The 22799-nt window shown below is 40.8% G+C and overlaps 1 protein-coding gene across 1 annotated transcript in view; it reads left to right on the top strand.

Moving 5' to 3' along the window:
• The first annotated feature begins 3088 nt into the window (after nt 1–3088).
• Nucleotides 3089–22799, top strand: part of UXS1 (UDP-glucuronate decarboxylase 1) — a 56216-nt gene continuing 36505 nt past the window's right edge. Inside the window, exons 1-4 of the mRNA XM_030971860.1 lie at nt 3089–3255; nt 15290–15317; nt 18012–18060; nt 20180–20223. Of these exons, the coding sequence (XP_030827720.1) occupies nt 3159–3255; nt 15290–15317; nt 18012–18060; nt 20180–20223 (218 nt within the window). The 5' untranslated portion in view covers nt 3089–3158. The remainder of the gene's footprint in view (nt 3256–15289; nt 15318–18011; nt 18061–20179; nt 20224–22799) is intronic.

The following is a 22799-nucleotide window of genomic DNA, read 5'->3' on the forward strand; positions in this document are numbered from 1 at the left end:
GAGACCAAAGTTATAAGAGATGAAAGCAGTGTGCTGGTAATGGCTTGATTTTATTCTTGCATTTTCTTCAGAACTTTGTAACTCTTTTTGTTATCTTGTACATAGTAATTCTCTCTGCTCAGGTCTCGGTGCCCAGGGTCCACTTATGTCTCCCACATCATACTGTGGAACATCACCTCTTGCAGAAACATGAGCAGGACAGAAAGTAAACATTTTCCTGGTTTTTCCACATAGCAGAAGAGTCTCTTGCATGCAGCATCACATGAAAATTCTACAAATTGTAGCAGTTGGTTTGGTGGGGGTTTTTTTTCCCAATTCTGGAACAACAGCTGAGCAATTGCATACTTTTGATCTGGTGTCAAGGAAAAGTACATTGCAAGGGTGCTGCGAATTCTAAACTCATACTGGTTGTTCAGGTAGATATACCTGCACACATATTTTTAATCATTATCAAAAGTTATTTCAAAATACCATCATTCAAAATCCCCCATTGTGTTACAGGCCATGATTTAGTGAACAAAAAAAAATCAAAATGCTCTCATAAAGCACTTTAGAACTAAAGTTGAAAACTGCAGTGTGGGAGACAGGGTGTACTGCCTGCAAACCATCCCAGTGAAGACTGCCATTAGGTGATGTCATGTGATCAGCCAGACCAAAATAACAACCTGAAGGCAGATGGATGCCTACTTCCTGATTGATAGCACATTAAGCCTCAGCACTCAAAACTCTATCATCCCTGTCTTGGCACATTTAGCAGCCACTACATACCAGAACCTCTGCTACTGGTGCCAGTCCTTGGCACAAGGTTGTGAATGTGACCAGCTGTATCCTGAAATAAGTTGGCCATCATGGGTCTGGAGAAATTTATAGTCCTTACAAGGTACATGTGGATAGTTAGAGTTGAGATGGGACAGAGCCACCCTCCCCCTGCAGTTAAGTTAGACACATTCTGTCTGATTTGCAGAGTAACATAGACACAGCTGGCCCTGGTGTCAAGCATGACAAACAGTTGGCCCTGCAGAGAGCATGGCCAGCCTGCCTCCTGCCAAGTTCAAGTCTTCTCCACTATGAAGTTCCATAATGCATCCTGCTCCTTTGCTCTCCTTTTCCCATCCTCACAGATTGCAGCCTGTCTGAACATGCTTCTGCAGCAAAACTGGCATGAAGACTGGAGCGAGGTGCCAAGCAAGGTGCTTTACAGAGGCAGCATGACTGAGTCACACACTGAGCAGCCCAGCTTAGGGCAGGGCAACTGTTAAAAGTGCCTGGGGCACCCATAAAGGCTTGGGGATTTTGTACTGTGCATATGAATATATCCTGTAATATTCTCTAGCTTTCATGTAGCACTGTTCAGCTGTAGCTTTTTGATGGCCAAATTTACTGCTGGTACAAAATTCTGCTACTTTTTGAGAGATTACTACGCAAGATAAATTTGGAGCTAGATCATGTTTTAAATGATGATCTGTTATTCTCTTTACTCCATGTAGCCAGAAGCAGCGGAATGAACTCACAAGTTAGGTATAGCAAACACAAATCAAAGGAAACAAAAATCAAGAGGAAAGGAGTGGCCTTATAATTAGAGCCCAGGGTTAGGAAATCTCAATTCTCAAGGCTTCCTGAAAAAGTCCCTTTTCTTCCATGGGTCTCACAGAGGGGGATATTCTCAATCACTCTGACAGCACCTTACTGCACTTACCCTTCTGACTCTCACACATTTGTTTCACTGACTTTACTCCTTATAATAAGGAGTTAACTCTTGTTAACTGCGTGAGCCTCTGTTTGACTGAGGTCATAGTTTCTTGCTCTAAACAAGCTGCATTTCTATACTGAAAAGAAGAATTTATTTCAAGAACATCTGCTCTCGCAGTTTTCTCCTGTGGGAGGCAAGTGTGAGAAAGAATATCTCTTAAAAACTGTGTGGAGGCCACACTACTCAAGGGGAAGGTCAGGTTGTGGAGAGAGATTTCTCTTCAGATTAAGTGTATTTGCTGGCAGGAGAACATGTTTTGACACATGAAGAAGGCACCTACCCTTCCAGGCAAATACCAATCTGCAGTTTGCAACAGGCCACTAGAACTTGAGATAGAAGCTGCAGTAAAAATGTAGTAGATTTTAAACCAACTGCAATCTTATTATCCTGAACAGGAGTAAAGTCATAAACTACAAGTTGGCAGAGATGCAGGGGAGAAGGGGGAAATCCTCACATTTTTCATTTACAGAATCACAGAAAGGGCAAGATTGGAAGGCACCAGAGCAGGTCATCTGATCCAACCTCCGTGTTCAAACAGCATCATCCTACTGCACCTTGAGGGGAGACCTTATCACAGCCTACAGCTTCTCACATGGTGGAGGGGCACACATGGACCTCCCTTCTCTGGCAGCCAACGACAGGACCTGAGGGAATGGCCTGAAGTTATGGCAGGGGAGGTTCAGGCTGGCTATCTGTGTTTTCACCCAGAGGGTGGTCAGGCATTGGGACAAGGCTCCCCAGGGTAGTGGTCACAGCACCTAGCCTGACAGAAGCATCTGGACAATGCTCTCAGACACTTGATTTAATTCTTGGGGGTGTCCTTTGCAGGGTCAAGAGTTGGACTTTATTATCTTTGAGGGTGCTTTCCAACTTAAGACTATTTTGTGATTCTGCAAAATTGCATGCAGGTGGTTCTCCTTACTATGTAGATATGGAAAGCACATTGGGGACGAGGCAAACAGCGCTTTCAAAGCACCAGGCACTGAAGGGGCCAGCGCCACACACGTGTTGTGTGCGAGTGCGTCCACGTCTGCCTGCTCATTCCACCACCCAAGGACCACCACAGTGGGAAGCGACAAGCGACCAAGCCGCCCGACCCTGAAGCACCCTGAAAGACCAGATGAATGCAGGGGGAGGCCGCGGGCGCGCTCCATTTCCCAGGCACTTCGCAGGGAACGCGCGGCTGGGACCGAACAGCCTGTCATAAGGAAAGCGCGGGCCACGCGCATGCGCCGCCACCGCTCCGGCCGCGTCCGCGGCCCGGGAGGGAAGGGGCGGGCGGGGGAGCGGGCGCGCGCTGCCGCCGGCGCGCCTGCGCGGGCGGTTCCGGGGCGGGCGGAGCGGGGCCGAGCGGAGCCGTGGGTGGCCGCGGCCGTGCCCGGCGCTCTGCGTGCCGCTGCCGCGGGGCATGGTGAGCAAGGGGCCGCTGCTGCGCCTGCTGACCGCCATCAACCGCAGGAGGATGAAGCTGCTCATGGGGCTCGCCTTCGTCGCCTACGTCGCCTGTGAGTGAGCGGGGGTGGGGGCGGGTCTGGCACGGCCATTCATTGCCCGCTGGCGCGGCGCCCCCCGTGCCCTCCGCCCGCCGTGCAGGAGAGGAGGAGGAAGAAGGGATGAGGAGATGAGGAAGATGTGGCGGCGGCGGCACCTCCCGCACCCCGTTGCGCTGCCCGGTTGCGGGAGCTCCGCAGCGCGGCTGCTCCGGCCCGGCGGGGCAGGGGCTCCCGGCGGGAGGCTCCGGGCCCGGGGCTCCTGCCCTGCCGGAACTTTCCCGCGTGCGGCCGTGCCGGGCGTCCCCCGGCAGCCGGCGCTCCCCTGCCCCGTCCCGAGGGCTCGCGGGGAGCGGTGCGGGCGGGACGTGGCTCCGCGAGTGTTTCCGCGGCCGCTCCTGTCCTCAGACCGCGCTTTGTCCGCCCCGATCGCCACCTGCTAGCGGTGAGCACCCCTCAGGGAAGTTTTTCCAGGGTAGGCCTCGTGTCTGGTTTTTGTAAAATCCTGCCAAGTCCTTTGGGGACTAAATAAATGTTTGTTTATTAACTCGGCGCGTAGCTGGAGTCTTGAGAGCTGGGGAAGAGGTACAGAGGTACTTTAGAAAATCTTAGAATAGCCAGTGACGGGGATGTTTATGACTTCAGTTACTAGCAGTGAGTCAGATAGATTTAAAATGGATTTAAAACGCTATCCTGTCAGCTCTCTTCCCGTACTTGTTTCTTCTGTTGCAGTTTTAATTTATTTTATTTTAGCTGGTTTTGTTTCCAGACTCAGGTAGATTCTATGCGGACAGCACGATACCTTGTCAGTTCAGGTAGGGAGCAAGCCGTTCTCTTGCTACCTGAAGGCACATAGGCATAGGTGAGCTGGCTTTGGGGCTGAGTGTGTGCATCACATTTCAGATCCTTCCTTTGGGTTTGGGAAGGTGGAGAGGTGCAGCACAAGTAATTTTGTTAGAGGGGTGGTGTTTCCTACCACAGAAACACAGCAATTCCCTTCATTACCATATGTTACTGTCTTTACTGGATCTCACTGTTTAGGTACTTCTGTTACTGTTGAAGTTGTGTTTCAGCTCTGACTTTCAGGGCAGTTTGTCCAAATGACTTCAGGTCCCTTGCATCTCGACAGCTTAATGCCAGTTCTTATTTTGAAAGGCTTACATGTTTTGCTAAGAGGGATAGTTTTCAAAACAAAAGTTAATAGGCTGCTGTGAAAACTGGATTTGAGTGGCAGGTGGCTTGGTCATTAGGACCTAGCTATTGATTATATTCTCTGGACAGTAATTGGTGTTTACTTTCTAACTTTGTGAGTAAAAGTTAGCCTTAAGGAGAAGCCTTCCGACTGCTTGTTTTTTTGGGCTTCAGAAAAAAAAGTGGAGGAAGAGAGGGACTGCAGGTCAGTGTTGCAGAAAAGTGGCTTGAAAAGGCAATAAGTTGGTGTCTGATGGGAACATGTTTTTTGCAAATCTAACATGCTGTGCTTTCCCATCTTTTGACTAGAGATCAAAAGTTGTGGAATCCTTAGGTGTCAGCTATGTGGTATGGTATGGTAGCAGATGTCACAGCTCTGTCAGATTCTAGAGAGAATATTTTTTGTTTGCTTTTCTCAGGAGTAATTATTTATGATCCCATTCACCTACCCTAAAAGGGTACTCCTCACAATGTTACTGAATCATCACTACACTCTGCTTGCAGTCAAATAATGCCTGACTGAAATAGCAGAGAATCTGAGAAAACTGAGCAGCTGGTGTAGGTGTATGTGCTGGCACTTCTTACATTCCTTCTTTCTGAAGTACTCTCCAAATGACTGAGTGTTTTTAGGCTGTGTGCCTCCTTTCCATGAATCTCCATTCAGTATTAGGGCATGGGCATTCAGACTTGCAGCACATTTTACAGGGAATTGAGTAGTTGGCAAGGACATTATTTTTGTCTGAACTAGAGGATAGGACTTTTTAAATAGTGCCATTTTGTCAGCCTGTGTGTGAAACCCTGAGCAAATGTTTTGGGAATATAATTTAGAAAAATATTGTATTTCATAGAAATCTTTTGCCTTTGAACGCAAATTGGTTACAAAGATGCCTGAAGAACTTCTCTGTGCCGAGTTTGCAAACTAGAGAAAGGACTTTTTGCATACAGTTGAAAGGCTGTGAGCTATTTCACTCTCAAGAGTCATTGAGCGGCTCTCTTGGTAGTCTCACACAGTGTTGGATGGCTGGGCTGTCTTCAGTATCTCTGCTCCCCATCCATACAATGACTGCAGTTTCTTTGTTGTGCACCAGATGAAGGGACTGGTCTGCACTGAGATCACCCTTTTGCGCTATAGCAGTTTGACAATGTGGGTATTCAACAGCTGTTTGGGCCCAGCTTGAGGAGGTGGTGCACAGTGGTAGAATGGCATAAAAGCTGGCAGTGCTGCTGGCAGTGTTGCTTTGCAGTTAGGAGTCTAACTGCTGTTTGCAGTCTGCAGTTAGGAGCCTGTCTCCGAAGGAGTCCTGTTTACTTTGGTTGAAGTAGCATCATGACATGATATACACTGTTAGAGTCATATTATAAGATCCCTAGAACTCCTTTATGGACTTCACTTGGTTCTCTAGTAGCACTTAGAGCCAGAATGATCCTTACTTTGGATTTGAATTAAGGTGGTATTTGATGCCTCATTTCTGTAAGTCTAATTTATATTAGTTTTAAAAAATCATTCACTTGAAACATTGTGCTGTGCATGGTTTGTATGTATAAAAATAGAATTCAGAAGGAGCATTTCTATGTAGCAGGCAATTAAAAGCTGTTGTAACTTAAGCAACTGTTTCCTGGGAAAAGGATATTGAATAAAGTTTAAAATTTACCTTTACCTTTTCTGTAGGCCCTGGGTGAGAGGGGTGATATTGTTCCCCACTGTCCAGGTGATGAATTTGGAGATACTGCAGCTAGCAAGCTGTCTGAATCACTCTGTAATATGTCAGACTGCTAGTCAATTTTTTATTAATACTCTTCATAATTAGCTTAGTTGACTCACCTTCAGTGCTGTCTTCTTCTGTGAACATTGCATGACTATACTGGGCTACATATAGTGGGAAATCTTGCCCAGAGGTTGAGTTTGCATTGCCCTTTTTTAAAGGGTAAAAGTCTTCTGCTCCAACCTTCCTGTTATTTAACCCCCAGCAAAATAGTGCAGGAGTGCTAATGCTAACCAAAATGGAGTGGAGGGGTGTGTAGAGGTGGACTGAAACAAATTCTTTCAGTCATGGGCTCCACTTACATCATCTTGAAGCTGTTGTGAAATGACAGCTTCAGAACATGAGATGATAATAGAAGTGAAGTGGGTTTAATTGATTTTTGTTGTCTGTAATGAGAAATGTAGACAGATCATAAAAGAGCAGTGAATTAAATCAATAATGTTAAAAAACTTCAGTGTCACCACAATATGAATAACTTATATGCAGGCTGAGGGTGTTCTTCTGTTTTTAAAAACCCCAGCTGTGTGTTGGAATGTCAATACATAGACACCTTAAACTCACTCCCTTGGAAGTTTTAAGAGTATATTTGGCTTTATATGGACATGCAACCATGCTTCAGTGGTACTGTCTTCGCAGAATCAGAATCTATTTAAGTTGTTGGAAATACACTTAGAAACTTGTAGTCAGGATTTAAAGACCAGAGCTCATCAATCTACATGGTTTGGTTTAATCTTGATGCTACTGTAAATAATCTGCTGATGTATGACAGGGCAGTTGCATGTTCTTAATGAAAAAGTTAAGAGCTCTATTTTTGGTAAAGTAGAACAGTTCTCTTTACTCATTTGTAGATCAAATGGTTCTCAGGAAGTATATCAGTTGCCTTGTTCCTTTTCCAAGGGGAAAATAGAATAGTAGGGTGCTGTCATGAGATCCAAGCTTAAGACCTCAATTCCCTTGTAAGATAAGTTATAGCACAGCTATCAGAACAACTTAAAAATGAAATGTCAAAATAATGTGAGGGAAGGTACATCCTGTAGTATAGTGGCTTGACTTTGCACAGCATTGTTAGTTTCCATGGTTGTTATCCTTTGTTTTATTGGATTAGCCATTTATTTTTGTCAGATTTTCATCAGCTAGGAAGAATGCAATGTTCTCTTCTCAAAATATCGAGATGTGAGTGAGCTTTTCAGTTTGAATCTCACCAGCCCCTTGCATGCTGCTTGTCTTGCATATGTTTAAAACAAAGATTAACTATTACTTCATGATTTGTTTTGGTAAGCTTTTACTTCCACTTTTCATAATAGAAGAGCAGTTATCAAGTTGGTCCTGCCCTATTGCTTCAGGCTGTCTCAATGTTATTCAGCATCAGAAATCTTCCTTCCCCAAACATTTTTTAACAAGATGTCAGGATTGATTGGCCATGGAAGAGTTCAAAATGGTTGTGTAGGACATCAGGCTTGCTGGCTGGGTTCACATTCACCAAGTTGCCTTTCGTTTGTGGGTTTATGCAAATAAGCTCACTGTTGTAAGAGCTTCCACTTCCCTGCTTGTCAGGCTTGCAACTAGCTGTACTCCTGTAGCTTATGAAAATTTGTTCATGCTTCAGTTTGTCAGGAATAGATGGATTCTGGCTATGCCTTGCTAGCCATGATGTTTTAAAACAATTTTTGGCATCCTGGAGAAATTAATCTTACAGTTCCTCTCTTATCTCTGTTTAATATTTGTCTTTCATCTTTTACCTCCACTTAGTATTTGTCCCTTCTGCAGCATGTGCAGGAGACAGCCTTGTCATCATTCCACTCAAAGACAAATGCTCCTAGAGCTTCCACCTTCTTTACCCTCTGTTTTTGCAAAGGGGAATATTTCTCTGACATTTATATTGCTTGTTTCTTTTTTCTAAGGTTGGTTGACCAAAGCAGAGTTTGGTTGAAACTGGTAGTTTTCAGCATCTCATTTATGGACTGGAGAGAGGGAGAGATGGGGGTTGTGGCATCAGTTTACCTGAAGGGTTTGTGAAAGGTAGCTGGAAAAGGTGCGTTTGTTTCAGTTACAGTGCTGACCATTGGAACATTCTGTGAGTCCACTGAAAACAATCTTAGCTATCAACAGATGGGTCAGTGGAGGAGCAGTGGTAAGAATGATATGCTGAAGACATGAGGCAGGAAGGAGTAGGAACAGAGAACTTGAGAAAAGACTTAATAGAAAATTTCAAGAGAATTTTCCATCTGGGAAACTAAGAACAAAATTCAGTCATAAAGTGATGATGCTAATTGAAATGTAAGAAAAAGTACCCTTGGCTACCTTCCCGTGCAGTATGAAGCTCTGTTAACTCTTGTAAAGAAAGAAAATTTGCATAATGTTATATGTCACAGCTGTGGGAGAGTGTTGGCTTGCCAAGGTTTAAGTGTTTGTTCTTAAGAGAGTGGAGAAATTTCTTGGTGATTGTGTTGCCTTTGTTTTGCTAGTTGATGACAGCTGAAGGGTTGACATGGAGCTGCAGTGGTGCTGTCCAAGATACAGAGAGAGCATCTTTCCCTTAGCAAACCTTGTGTCTTTGTGTCTAGGATACTTCTCATGTGGGAGAAGTTCCTATCTGCTGTCTTTGATTTGGGGCAGGAACTTTACTGTTGAGCAAGGCATCAATTTGGGAGATGCAACAAGAACTATTTGCCATACAGAGATTTGTATAGACTTACCAGAGGTGTATTTTTTTAAAATCTTTTTTTAATATTCAAGTTGTTGTACTTTCCCCAAAGGCATAATCATAAACTTCACTCAGGAAAGTGACATTTCTTAATACAAAGTTATGATTAGTAATCGTATGTTGTTATCTCCACTAATATTGCAAAATACTCTCATCAGAAAAATAATTTTCTAAAGCAAATTGACATACTGCTGGAATTACAGATAGATTACAGTTGAGGGGTTTTTTTTATTCTTATGGAATCAAGACTATAAAAGGTGATTTGAAATATACTGGCCAAATCATAAAATGGTTTGCATGAGACCTTTAAAGATCATCTCATCCAGCCCTCCACTGCCCTGGGGGGATGTTCTGCATGTTTCAGTAGAACAGGTTGCTTAGAGCCCTGTCTGACCACACGTTGTTTACAGGTGTGGGCCATCCACAGCTTTCCTGGGCAACCTGTTCTAGGCTTGCCACTCTCATAGTAAAGAATTGCTTCCTTGCATCTTACTTATACTTACTACTGTCCTTCAGGCTAACACCATTGCCTCTTAAGGGTCCTGTCACTGCAGGCCTTGCTAGAAAGTTTTTCTTCATTGTTCCTATAAGCCCCTTTTAAATGTAGCCACAGTAAGGTCTCTTCAGAGCCTTTTCTTCTCCAGGCTTTTCTAGCCAGCTCTCTCAGGCAGTCCTCATAAGAGAGATGTTCTGTTCCTCTGACCATGTTTTGTGACCCTCCTCTAGACCCTCTCTAACAAGTCAATGTGTTTCTTGTCCTGGGAGCCCTAGAGCTGTATGCAGATGGTGTCTCATGAGAGTGGAGTAGAGAGGAAGAATCACCTCAGTTGACAGGGTGACCACACTTCTTTTGGTGCTGCCCAGTGTTTTTGATTTGTTTTCTGAGCTGAAAGTGCATATTGCCATTTCATGTCCAAATTTTCCACCAGTACCCCCAGGACCTGCTTGACAGGGCTGCTCTCAGTCCTCTTGTAACCCATTCTGTACTCATACCGGTTATTGCTCCAACCCAGGTGCAGGACCTTGCTCTTTGCCTTGAACTCTGTGAGGTTCATGTTTGCCCATTCCTTAAGCTTGTCGTTGTCCCTCTGGATGGCATCCCTTCCCTCAATACACTTACCAGCTCAGTGTCATCTGCAGACTTGCTGAGGATGCCCTCAATGCTGTGTCTGTGTCATTAATGGAGATACTGAGCAGTGCTGGTCCCAGTGTACCCCTCTGATGGACCCCAGTTGGGACTGATCTCCCTTTGGGCACTGAACCCTGGGTGCAGCCACCCAGCTGCCATCTCTTGAGTGGTCCATCACAGTGACATTTCTCCAGTTTAGCCACAAGGTGTTGTGTGGGAAATAATAGTTTCCTAAAGAAAATAACTGCTTTATTTACATTAATAAATATGTAAAATAATTAAATTAAAACTTTAATGCAATTGTATTAAAAAGCATTTTATGATTTCCCTTTGCATATTCTCCCTTTTCGTCAGGTTTGTGTCTGGAAACTAAAACCTTATTTCTTTAAGCAAAAAAAAAAAACAACCAAACCCTTTTTTGAATGCTGTTGCATCTCTCTGAAATGGAAAGTTTGACTGAAGCAATTCACTTTGGATGTTCAGAGCATATGAGTTTGCTCTAAAAATTCTGATTATGACTGTATATCAATTCATATTATTCCTGCATGCTGTTTCTGTTGATAGTGAAATCTATTTGTAGCAAGCATCATCTTGTAATCTCTATATTTTGTGGAGCAGAAGTTGAAAGGTGGATGATACAGGGAAAAATCCCTGTGCTTTCAGCTAAATCTATTTAGACAAAAGTTTGTATAAAAGTTTCTTTAACAGTCCTGAAAATGCAAACAACAAAGCAATTGGGAAAGAATATGCTTTTAAGAGAGATTGCATCTGGTTTTGGTACTCTATGGACATCACGGTTTTACTTTTTAAAACATCTGTTTTAAAATGTATGTCATGCTGAAACTAGTGATGTCACTAATAATTTCAGATTGAGGGTATATTACTGTTGAGGGCCTGTGGTAGTCTGTGACTTGATTTTAATGTCATTTAAAGAGACCCAGAAAGGAGGGATAAAGATGCAGGCTTCTTTTAGGATTGTGTTTTTTCCCACCTTCAGTGGGAAGTTTGTTTGGAATAACAGTGTTGTTTTCTGGTTCCTCAGCCTGTTGTGGATGAGTTAATTATGGCATGCAAGGTTCTCTTAGTGTAGTAATCTGTATTTGATAGAAACTTGTACAAAAAGTATTATTGCAGATGACAAGTTCGAAGAATATTCAGATAAAAACATACATCTTAACATCCTATTACTATGTTCTGAGGATCTGGAAAGATAATGCTTGCTATGAAATGCAGCTGGTCAGAGTTAAAAAGTCTGACTGTGATATTGAAGTGTACATTTAATAGTAGATGCTCAGCAAAACCCTAGCCAAAACTTGGCTTTCTGTTGTATTTTTCAAGTTTGATTTAACAGATTTTATATTTTGTGTTGTTGTGGTTTGGGGTTTGTTGTTGGTTTTTTTGTTATTGTTTTGGTTTTGAGGTTTTGTTGGGTTTTTTTTTTTTGGGGGTTGTTGGGTTTTTTTGGTTGTTTGTTTTTTTACTTAACGTGGGCATGGTTGATTTGTATCCAAAGGATAGCTCCTGGACTATTCCTTTGCTGACAGTATCCCTGTTGTTGCAGTTCTCTGCATTCAGCATCATTTCAGAACAGAGCTTCTCTAGAAAAACTAAACAAATTTTTAAATTTCCAGGAATGTAAATGTATTCAGTAGGAACAAAACCAACACCAAATTCTTTACTAATATATCACTAATTGCCTTTAAGGGAGGTTTGAGAAGTCTTGAAAACCTACAACAATTTTACTGTAAGACTGTGCCTGCCGGGTACAGCTAAATCTCAGTGCCTGGGAAAGAAACAAAAAGGCATTTGGGTTTTCTACAAACCCTGAGTGATTAATGTTTAGTCAGATAAATGTAAATACCTCTTTAATAAAAATACCGTGATTAGAGCATTAAGAAACCTTTTTTTTTCTAAAAGAGGCTCTTTTAGAGAGTTCTTCATCGTTTCACTCAAGGCATGATGTCCTTCCCTGGAAGCCTTCACTTTAAAGTGTAATGTCTGTGGGAATGATTAATGATTAATGCACTTTACTCTTCATGGTACTTGAAATTAATCCTTGCAGAAATGCTACAATAAAAATTATTTCATTGTTTTATGAAAAGGATGCAAAGGGGAAAAAAACCACCTCAAAACAGATAGGTGTAGTCCTATTTTTACTCTTTCTACAGCTCATTAAACCAGGCTACAACAATTCTGGTATTCTGCTCACTTCCCTAATGCCAATTTACTATGACCTTAATCAGTCATTGGGTGAGGTTTACGATTTGTCTTTGAAAGAAGTAGAACCCGTGTCTCCTTGTGTTGTAGGTGGGTGTCTGAATTGTTAGGTTACAAGTCATGCTTCTGTCTAGTCCAGTGAATCATGAATTCTTCCCTTGCACAGAGTTTCAGTAGATGGCAGGAAGACTATGTTTATGAATGCTCTCTAGTTGGATGAGTTGGAAGTTCTTCACAGAGTATTTTCTGTGTGGCTTTGTGGGGTGAGGATGTTAAATCTCTAGTCTGAGAATTGGCACAGGACTATTATCCTGGATTAATACCTTTTGGCTTAAAAGATTTGGCTTTAGACTTGAATTTTTAAAACTGGCTTTTACAGTGAAGTTCTGGGTTGTGTTAGTGTTTGCTCAAATTTGGTCCATTAGAAGTCTCATGCTTTTGAAAGCTGGGTTTGTGTAGTGCCTAATTCATGACCTTGCTGATGTGGAAGATTTTTTAACCATCTGTGTTTGCAGCTTTTGGGGCCTGACCTTGATAGGCCTGTCAAGTGGTTTTGTGATGCCTGTAAGGATTTTCATCTTGAATTTAGGCTTGTAATTTTCATCATTCTGCTTGTGGATTTGGACCTACTTACCTCTATGTTTCCATTCTTGCCTGAATGTCAAACCAGCCTTGACTTGACCTTTAGGGTAAGGAAATCCGCTGTGAGCCAGTCATGCTTCTGGTTCTGCTGCTGGGTAAGCACGTTATGTAAACAGCTGTGTATTTGGAAGAAAAACAGCCAAACCTTATTTCCACTCTTGTACAAAAATATTAGCTCTCATCCCTTCAACCTTGGTGTAAGCTCCATGTGAGCACCAGTAGCCAAAGAGATCCTTTTTGGAATTGCACATTCAGAATCCTTTACGAGGGCAGTCAGTATGTTGAAGTGAGTTTTTGCAACATCTCTTTACACGTGAGAGACTTCAGGGTTCTTCAGATCTCTCTGTATGATAGTTCCTGTGTGATTAATTTTGCAATTTTTTTTTAGTGGTACCCAATACACTTTGTAAAAATTTAATGCAAGGTCATGTTCTCCTACAGAATTGAGATATCAAAAACAGGGTTTCTGCAAGGATGTGAATGCCTTTTTGGGCTTCCCTTCCGTGCTGTGGAGACTGAGTACACACAAGTCACATGTTTTCTTCAGGAAGCCAGTTCTTTGTATGCAATGTGGCTTCACTGTCTTTGCAACAAAACTGGGAGGGTGGTAGTTGTTGCAGCTGGCAACTCCTTTTTTTTTCCTTCAATCAATTCCTACTTCACCAGCTAAACCCAGATGCTTCCTGTCACTGCATAACCACTTACATTATTTGTATGGGTTTCTGTAGCCCAGAAAGATTATTCTTTGTAAGTACAGCTCAGTCCTGTTTAACTGGAGAATTCTGTACCTGTAACTGCCAGACTGTCATCACTCATTGAAAGAAAAGTGTTTTTTTCATTAGTGTTATCATACATAATTCTAAAATCCTAGCCAGAGGGTAAATAACTTGAATTTAACTGTGCTGAACACTGTATTCTGTTTTCACGACATTAAATTTACTTTATCTAGTTAACACAGAATCCAGGTTATTTAAAAATGCAGTTGGATTTTATGGGTCATTTGTTCTAATATAATAAAGCTTCCCTATCTTTTTCCCAGAAGATGACAAGTGGTTTTATGGTATCACCGCAGATAACACAGAGCCCTCCTATAGCTTATTTCTTAGTCTGTCATGGATTCTTTTGAGTTACTCGTGAATTACTCAGCAGCACTCAGCACTTACAAACAGTTCAGTGGCTTTCCCATCCCCTGAAGGCTAGAACAACTGCATTACTGAATCCTCATTTGTGTCATTCCCACTCCTCCTTCCTGGGAATGTTTCATTTCTCCTGCCTGGAAGGTGCCTGGTGACTGTAGCAGTATTTTTTGTTTTGTTTCTGTAACACCTTATCCATGAGCTCATTGAGTAATAGTGATGGAAGTCTATGTGCAAAGCCTAAAGGTGGGCAAAATACTTTACAGCTTACAAAATCTGTGGACACTTTAGAAGTTTTCTGTATGTATGGTAATGCTCCATATAGGCTACTTCCTAAGACCCAGTGTAATTTGGTCCTTAGCTTGAGCCTTGTCTCTTAAAGAGCAACTCCAGAAGGATTTTCTGGAGATGTTTGGAGTATATTTCTTGTGTTGCTTGTTTTGCAAAATCCCTTACATAACTGTTCCATGTTAAACTTGTTTATCTTGATGATGCAAAGTTATCAAGTGTTCCTTGTCAGTGTAGCCTGGTTTATGGCTTCTAATTTTTTCACTTCAAACTGCATTCTATTTCATACTTGAAAGTTAGAAGTAAAGTCAGTGTTATCATAGTCTTCCTATAATCTCCTAAGCCCTGACCAGTTACATCTTTTGCTCTTTGATTTTATATTGTGATTTATATTTCTATAAAACATTTTCCATACAAGCAGTAATAAATGAGTTTTGTTTGCTTACTGAGGCAGTGTAAGTTATATTGCTTAGGTGTCTTTTGTGTTTACATCACATTATATATGTATTTAGACACAATTATATGTGCATACAAGCACTTGCTACCTTTAATGCAGGACTCCTGAGGCACCTCTTTGGACTGGTTCAGCTCTAGCCTGTAGTGGTCAGTCTTTTGTCAGTCTGCAGTTTCCAATTTGTGTGGTTCAGGTCCACAGGGCTTCTTTCTTGCTCTTTTGAGTTTTTCCAGTATCCCTAATAAACAAGTTGAGTGTTCTGATTTATCCAGTCTGTGTGCAGTGCCAAATTACAGATTAGATAATTCCTGCGTATTTTTTTACAGTCCCGTGTAATCTCATCAGAATTCCACCCATGCTCTGAAACTGTGTTCTAGACACTTATGTATGGGAGGTGTATATGTAACTTAGTTTGTGATTGACATACTTAATATTGTCTTAAATTCCTTCTGATGATAATAAGAAAAAATTACTTCAGGTACTGCTATATGACATTGTAATGTTTTCTCTCTTCTTATTTTCCAGCTGTTTGGGGAAACTTTGTCAATATGAGGTAACGTATAAAATTTTTGAATTGACTATCCTTATGTTTAATAAAATTAACTTACCTTTCCTATCAATATATATAAAGCAGGGAGAAAAACAGCAGCTCGCGCTGTTGTTTGTGTGGTTACTAAGCAGCTGATACCATTTTTTTTTAAATACAAAGTGTTCAGTCTCAAAAAATGGTTGTATATTTGCTATAGATCTCACCTGGAATTTTAATCACACTTCATCTGCATTTCTTTGCATAAATTCATCTTCTGATTTTGGCTAGTTGGTTGGCATACCTGTTTGTATAGGCTTGGATTCTGCATTTCCCTTAGCACAGATGTGACTGTATCTCAGTAATAATGTGGGCTTAAATATTGAAGAGCAGCACATTCTCCACTGCTTCCCATTATTATATTTCTGTACCTAGAATCAGAAATGTGCTTTGGAGAGTTTTTCCTCCTCCGCAGTTAATTGGTAGAAAATCTGATGATTTAACTGCTGAAAAGCAGAAAATCCTGCATTGTCCCCTAGAATTTTTTCCTTTAGAAACAGAAAGACAATATGTATGCAGAACATGCAGATTTCCACATTGCTGCTTGCATGTGAGTTTGTCCTGCAGGAAAATTCACTGGGAATACACAGCTGCAAAAGAAATTGAAGAGAATATGGGGACAGCTTGTTCCCTAAAGCAAAGCCATTGTGTATAGAGGACAAAATATTTTACCATGTTTTGCTAGTAAAGGGTTTTGGTATTCTGTTGCTGCTTCTAGCAGCACATAGTAAGGGAAGTTTGAGACAAAATGAGAATAATAATAATGAATTTTCTCTAATCTCTAATACACCCATGACAGCTTACCCTGGGAGTCTGTTCCTGTCCCAGGTGGTCCACTCTGCTTCTCTTGGAGTTTCCCACCCTTGATGCAAAGAGTGCTCAGCTGTCAGGCAAACAGCTGCCGGGCTGCTGTGGGTTGGGGATGGAGATAGCAGTTAGATTACCATGTTATCATGACCAGTGGACTATGGCAGCTTAGCAGCTGTTACATGAACAGCTGAGCATTTCTTAACAAAGGACAAGAGCCTCAGAGAGGGGTTTGAGAAGGACAGGTGGGTGTGGGATCCTGATATTCCTGTTTATTTCCTGATAAGCTGTCCTTACAAATTCTGCCACTACATGCCTCTGAATTCATATTTGAGATGTCCTTTTTAGAGCTGTTGAGGGTGAAAATTATTTCTGAGGGACTGATGTTGGTCCTCAGCCAGTAAGATTGTCTTCATTATGGGGAAATGCTCATGAAAAAATAGGTTGCAGAGTGAGTTGCAGGATTGTACTGTGAGTAAAAAACAGTAGGAGTTATTTTTGAGGGGAACTTCTTAAATTCCGAGGGGGTTTCCAGATTTTCCTTGCTCACTTATAAGAGAGGAAAGACTATCTGTTCCACAGTTGTTTGCATAGGTTTTGTAAATTTCTGTTACTTGGGTAAACATTTTCAAAATCCACCAGGATAGCTTAATACCACTTCCTCATAGTACATTCATTCAACATTAGCTTCAGGGTTTTTATTGCCACTAGTGCAATAAATGACAACTTGGTTTCAACAGATGGTTCAGGGAATGTGTGTCTTACTGTTGGAATTTACTGTATTCTTTAGAGATACAAATGAATCTGGTCAGTAAGGTCTTTGCCTCAGTAATAGACAGAGTTGACTTTCTTAAAAAGTGAGAGTTTTACAGAGGGTTATGAAGGGAATCATTGCTTTAACTTCTAACAGTGTGGTGTGTATATATATATATATATATATATATATCTATCTGCTTAACAAAGGATCTTCTGTTTCTCTAGGTGTAGTGAGTTCAGGTCCCAAGTAAAGGAGCTCTGTTTTTCACTTGAAAGAACTGCATTTTATGCTGGATACCCATGATTCCTCTAGTATGCAAAAACTTAACTACTGTGAGATAAATAATTCCCCTTTCAGAAGGTTTAATTGAAAAAAATCCAAAAACATAGTAACACAAATGTTAGCAAAATTGCATAACCTTGATACAAGAGGTAGAATTTAAAAATACATATTCTACGCTTGTAAAAGTTTACTCAAAAGTGAACATAACTAAGACACTTTACCCAATTAGATGCTAAATAAGACCACACAGATTTGTGCGAGACACTGGCCTTTTTAGACAGTATTCTATTTTCATGAGTTACCACAACATACTTCATCCTTGGCCTCGTGTCAAATGAGTAACATTTGTGTGAAAAGTCAGTATTGCCCATCAGGCAGTTACTGAAGATGTGTTTTAGTGCAGTTGGGGTTTTTTCCCATGTGTTTGGAAAAGTTCAAAGTGGGATACATTTGCCTAAGGGAAAAAGTGTCAGCATACAGTAAGCAGAGACCCTCAAAGAGACATTTTGGGCCTTTGCACGGTAAATTTGCACTCAAAACCAGTAATTAGACACTTCTCTAAAATATAGGTAATTTTCTATGAAAAATGAATGTCATTTTTGTTTGTACCGTTCTTTCCTGTGGGCTTTGTTCAGTTTCTGCCACACTGTTGGATTTCAATTGAAATTAGACTGTCCTCTTTAATTTGTTCTAATTATGTTTTTGAAATAATACTAACTTGAGGTGCTTTGAGGATGCTGCTTTAATACGATGCAGGTGCAGTGGAGCAATTATTGCTTAGGTGTGGACTATTTTTTTTCTTTTCTTGCCCACAGGTCTCTTCAAGAAAATGGGGATCAGAAGGTGGAAAGTAGAATAGAGGAGGTTAGTTTGCTAGTAGTTGTAATCTGTTTTATTTTCAGTACTCCATTTTACTCACTTCATATTGAAGTGATATATTTAGTTTATATTTAGTTATATCACCTTACTCTTGATTCTGCTAAAACCAAAGCATTGGATTTGTGTCTGTACATAAGTTTTTGAACTGTTCTTCGCTCTAGTGGAGTTTCTAACATTGGTCTCTGACTCCACTTTATTTTCATTAAAACCTTTCTTGAAAGTGATAGATCTGCTGATACATTTGCTGCAGAGACTATGGTAGAATCCTCCCAAGACCTCTTTTATTTGCTAATTAAAGGATGTACACAAATTCTTTCTTCTGACTGCCTTACAAAATGTGAAGTATTTACAAGGTGCATTACAAATTTGAAGGTGCCCAAAATTGCTTTGCTTTGTTCTTAACTGATGACTAAATATAGCAATGTTTATGGCTGGGAAGGATGTGCAGTGCCAAGGCTTTAAGCACAAGTCCTGGCAATTTATGGAGTAGATATGGGGACTGAACTTACTGGTGGTTATGGACTGCTGTACCAATACCTCTGAATTTCCATTTCAGCCTCAGTTTATTGTGAAATATTGAGAATGTGTGCAAAGGATGTTTCTCCAAATGTTTCAGCCTTCCAGTCTAATAAAAATAAAACAAAGTATTAAATAGATAGAGAAGTCCTTGAGGTTGATACCCCCTTACCCTTGTGTGGGTGTGTGTTCCTGTACTTGTGTAGCCTGGTCTGCCTAGTGTCTTGTATTCCAGCAGGTTTGTATAGCAGTTGTTCCTCTGGACACAGTGAGCAACCTACTGAAATTGCTTAAAATCAGTGGAGAGCCTGTATTCTTAGTTTGTCTTTTGCATTCCTCTTTCTCTGTTTTTTTGGTTGGTTTGTTTGAACTTAAAATAAAGAGATTCTGGTAAGTGTTGCAACAAGCATTGTGAAAATTCTAGTTGTTTAAGAATGGTGAAATATTTAAAATTCAATGTGTAGATCAGAGTTACTGTAAGGTCTGAGAAGTTGGACATTTCTGGGTCTTATTTTTAAAGTTGTATTTGTATAATGTCTTACACCATCAGAATAACTGTTTCAAGAATTATTTGCTATTCCACAGAGCTAAATATTTAATGAATATAAATGATAATACCATATTATTTCCTCTTAAGATGAATATGCAGATTTATTCAGTTTATGAAGTTACTGAATTGTCTAGCTCTAACCAGAAGTATTTGTATAAAACAAATTAATGGTGGTTGCTGATGTGCTGCCACTTAGTACCAGTTAGAACCTCTGACAGCTTTCAACTTATGTATATATAGCCCAAGAGGGTAAATTTTGTGATAAGGCTTTAGTAAACTTAAAAACAAGAGTTCAGGGACTTTTGTTGAAATTCAGCGGGACTGTTAGAAATTTGGGTCCTGTGATAAAGAAGTTGAAACTGATGCCAGCTTAAGTGATTCTCTGTTTCAAAGCCATGAAAATGCAAACAGAAGTCTTGGTAGGTGAACTATATTTTCTAACAAATTTCCTTTCAATATTTTCTTAAGCCGAAATATACCCTCAAATCATGATGTAGAACATATTTAGGTATTTATATGTGATGTTTTGTATAGCATGTTCTGAGAGAACTACAGTCATTTAACTGGAGCTAATGCCTCTCTCTCTGTGTCTGTGTCCTCTGTATGCTTGTCTGTTGTCCATTTAAATAGTTGATGTTTCAATTACTGTCCCAGTGTCCTGTTGCTGAATATAGATTACCTTTGACAACCTCAGACAAGTCACTTATGACTTCACTTTGTCAAATAGGAATCATAACACTGGATGTCCTTGTCAAAACTGTGGTACTCATAGCCTTGAGATGTTTTGTTTTCAGTGGTAAGTTAAGGGATTTCATTTCACACTTTGCCAGGTGATTTGATTTTTGGTGGAAAAGGTTCAAGGGTTTTTTTATGTAAAGGAGGCTTTAAAATGTAAGTTTCTTGGAGTGTTTTCAGTCAAGATCTGCATAGGAGATTGCTTGCCATGATTTCTGCTCTAAGGCAACTTCCTATGTATGTCTTTTGTGATGTGAGTCCTGTTTTATTCTTCAAAGATTAAATGTTTTTCCTTTATTTTAGATTGTTGCACCTCTAAGGGAGAAAATCAAAGATCTGGAAAAAAGGTATGTCATCTCCTGAATTTGGGAAGCAGCTCAAAGGCTCAGTTTTTTTTCTGTAGCAGTCAGTTCTGCAGTTGTAGGCTTGAAATAAATTTTTGTATATACCTTCAGAACCTTTGATTTGTTGTCATATATATATAAGTGAGGGCAGGGCATTGAATGCTGAGACAGTAATGGTTAAGGTATTGTGGCTGATTGATCCTACTAAATCAAGCTGAGCGTGCTGGACTCTCTGAAGTTCAAATCCTATGGAGGTATTTGCTATTTGGAGTCCAGCTGATGAATGGATTACTGTGGTTTATGTCTGCTAGGACATACTGGTTTCATCTTCAAGAGACTTAAAGTATGTTTTACCACATTTACCATACACTTGTGGTTGTTTACTCTGCTTCAGCTACTGTGCAGTGACTTGCTTGTGCATCTTAGCCTGTGTGTGCTTTGGGTGAGCCTGGCTGACCTGCTTCTCTCAGGATCTGTAAGGGAATGTGTTACCCCTCGCTCTGCCTGTTCACCTTTGTGTCACATCAGTTCTCTGATCTGGGTGTCCTCATGGACAGATGATTTCATCACAGAATAAGGTCTGGTATGGCAGTGGGAACTGTCAGCTCTGACAAGGGCATGCTGCTTTTGCCAGTGGTGTAGTGTTTTGCAGGTGACACCGTTGGTGTCCCAGGCAAGGCAGAGAGGGCTGCATTGCAAAGGGTCAAGACTGGATTGTCCAAGCAGTACCAGTAAGCCCTCGTGGGGTATTGCATACTGGTAGTTGTGTCCTCTTCCTCTGGAGAGGGGGCAGAATACCATTGCTGCTGGTCAGAGGTATGCTTGACACCTGCAGTACTTTGGTGTTCAGAGTTTTGTCTTGTCAGTGAGCAGCTGCCCCTCCTCCTCTCACCCCTCCTGGGCTGTAAGGAAAAAAAAAAGGAGAAAAAAATTCAGTTATGTTTTTTACAATTGATTTGAAAGGTTCAGTGACCTGCCACATCCAATTTATTTCAGTGAGAATACTGAGCTGGTTGCTCATCTCTTAATGTGCACATGAACTTCATAGCTTGAGCTAGGTATATATTGGCAATGTGAAATAAATTGCAGGTTGTGTCACTACCTTGCCAATTACAATATTAAATTGATTATTTAATCTTTGTTGATAGTCCAGTAAGCCTTCAGCCTCATTTGTGGGTAATTCAGGTATTTTCTTCTGCCGTCCATGGAAGACCTTTGTGGGAGGGTATCCTGATTGGCTCTTTTTTATTTAATAATTGTTGTATTTTTTCAAATGAGCTATGAGTTGTTGAGTAGAACCATTAAGTAAAACTTCTCCCACAAGCCATATAAATACTATGGCCTTTACATGAGTATTGGTAAGTCTTGTTTCAGAACTCTAGGAAAAGGAGAAGGAATCAAAATATTTTTTACCTCTGTATGAGCCAATCTGGAAATTATACTTTCACAAAAAGGGTGTTCTTATTATTGTGTTATTATTGTTTTTCAAATAATGTAGCCATTTACCTCTGGTGGTATAGCGGAATGTGGGTTGTTGCAATTAATATTTTTTAGATTTTATATCTGTGTGAAGTGCCAGTAAATAACTACTCACTGTCAAATGCCTGAAAGCTGATCCTGCTTGCAAAGCTTATTCTAGTGTCAATGTTTTCTTACTTCATAAGCTGATAAAACTTGAAAGCAAGCCATCTTCATGCTTTTGAGAAGCAGGAAAGACAAGAATTCCTTAATGCTAGTCTCATGACAAGAGATTGTTTAACTGAAGCTAGAGCTGTAAAGTTTTTATTAAGAATTTGCACAGCAAAAGCATTGCCATGTCGTCATCAAAGCAAGCATCAAGTCAAGATAAACTCCATTTTGTTGCCAAAAGGTTTTTGGCTGGCAGACTCTATCCCACTGCCTCTAAACTGCTACTGGTGTAATAGAAGGAGCAAAAATGGTTGTGAGGTCCTTTGACAGCAATATGACCCCAGGCTGGATTACTACAACCTTAAAATAGTGGTCTTCAGAATGGAGGAGAGAGACTTGCCTTGCATCTAGTTACTTGGCACTTAAACTTATTTTGAACTCCATAAATCTCTTGTTAAGAGTGAATTTTCCTCTCAGAAAGGATATGGATTCTACATCTGCATTATGCTTGTGCACTGTCTTTCATTTCTTCAGCATAAATCAAAGAAATTGTTAGTGACCTGTATAGTGATGTAAGGCAAGTGTAGGTAGCTTCTTTTTCAATCTCCCTGTGTGGCTAACATTGGAAGGTTCCATTGCCATATTTCCCCTATCTGAGAAATTGAAAGCAGCTTTCATGCTGTGATGAAAATTGGATAAAGTACTGAAGCATCTGTGCTCTGGTGCTGAAGAATTCCTGTTGAGCCAGTACTGCAGGTTACAAGCAGAGGAGGAGGGGGTGCTTCAAGATCACAGTTGTAGGGTCAGTTCAGCGAGTAGCTTTTGGTGAGGATAAGAAAATGTAACTTTTGGCGTTTTTGACTTTTGCATGCTACGCCAGGCTATCTCTCACCTGTGGACTTACTGGAGGAGAAGAGTAACCACAGTGTGTGCAGTGTCATGCTGATATT

The sequence above is a fragment of the Camarhynchus parvulus genome, chromosome 1 (assembly GCF_901933205.1).
Source record: "Camarhynchus parvulus chromosome 1, STF_HiC, whole genome shotgun sequence".
Taxonomy (NCBI): Eukaryota; Metazoa; Chordata; class Aves; order Passeriformes; family Thraupidae; genus Camarhynchus; species Camarhynchus parvulus.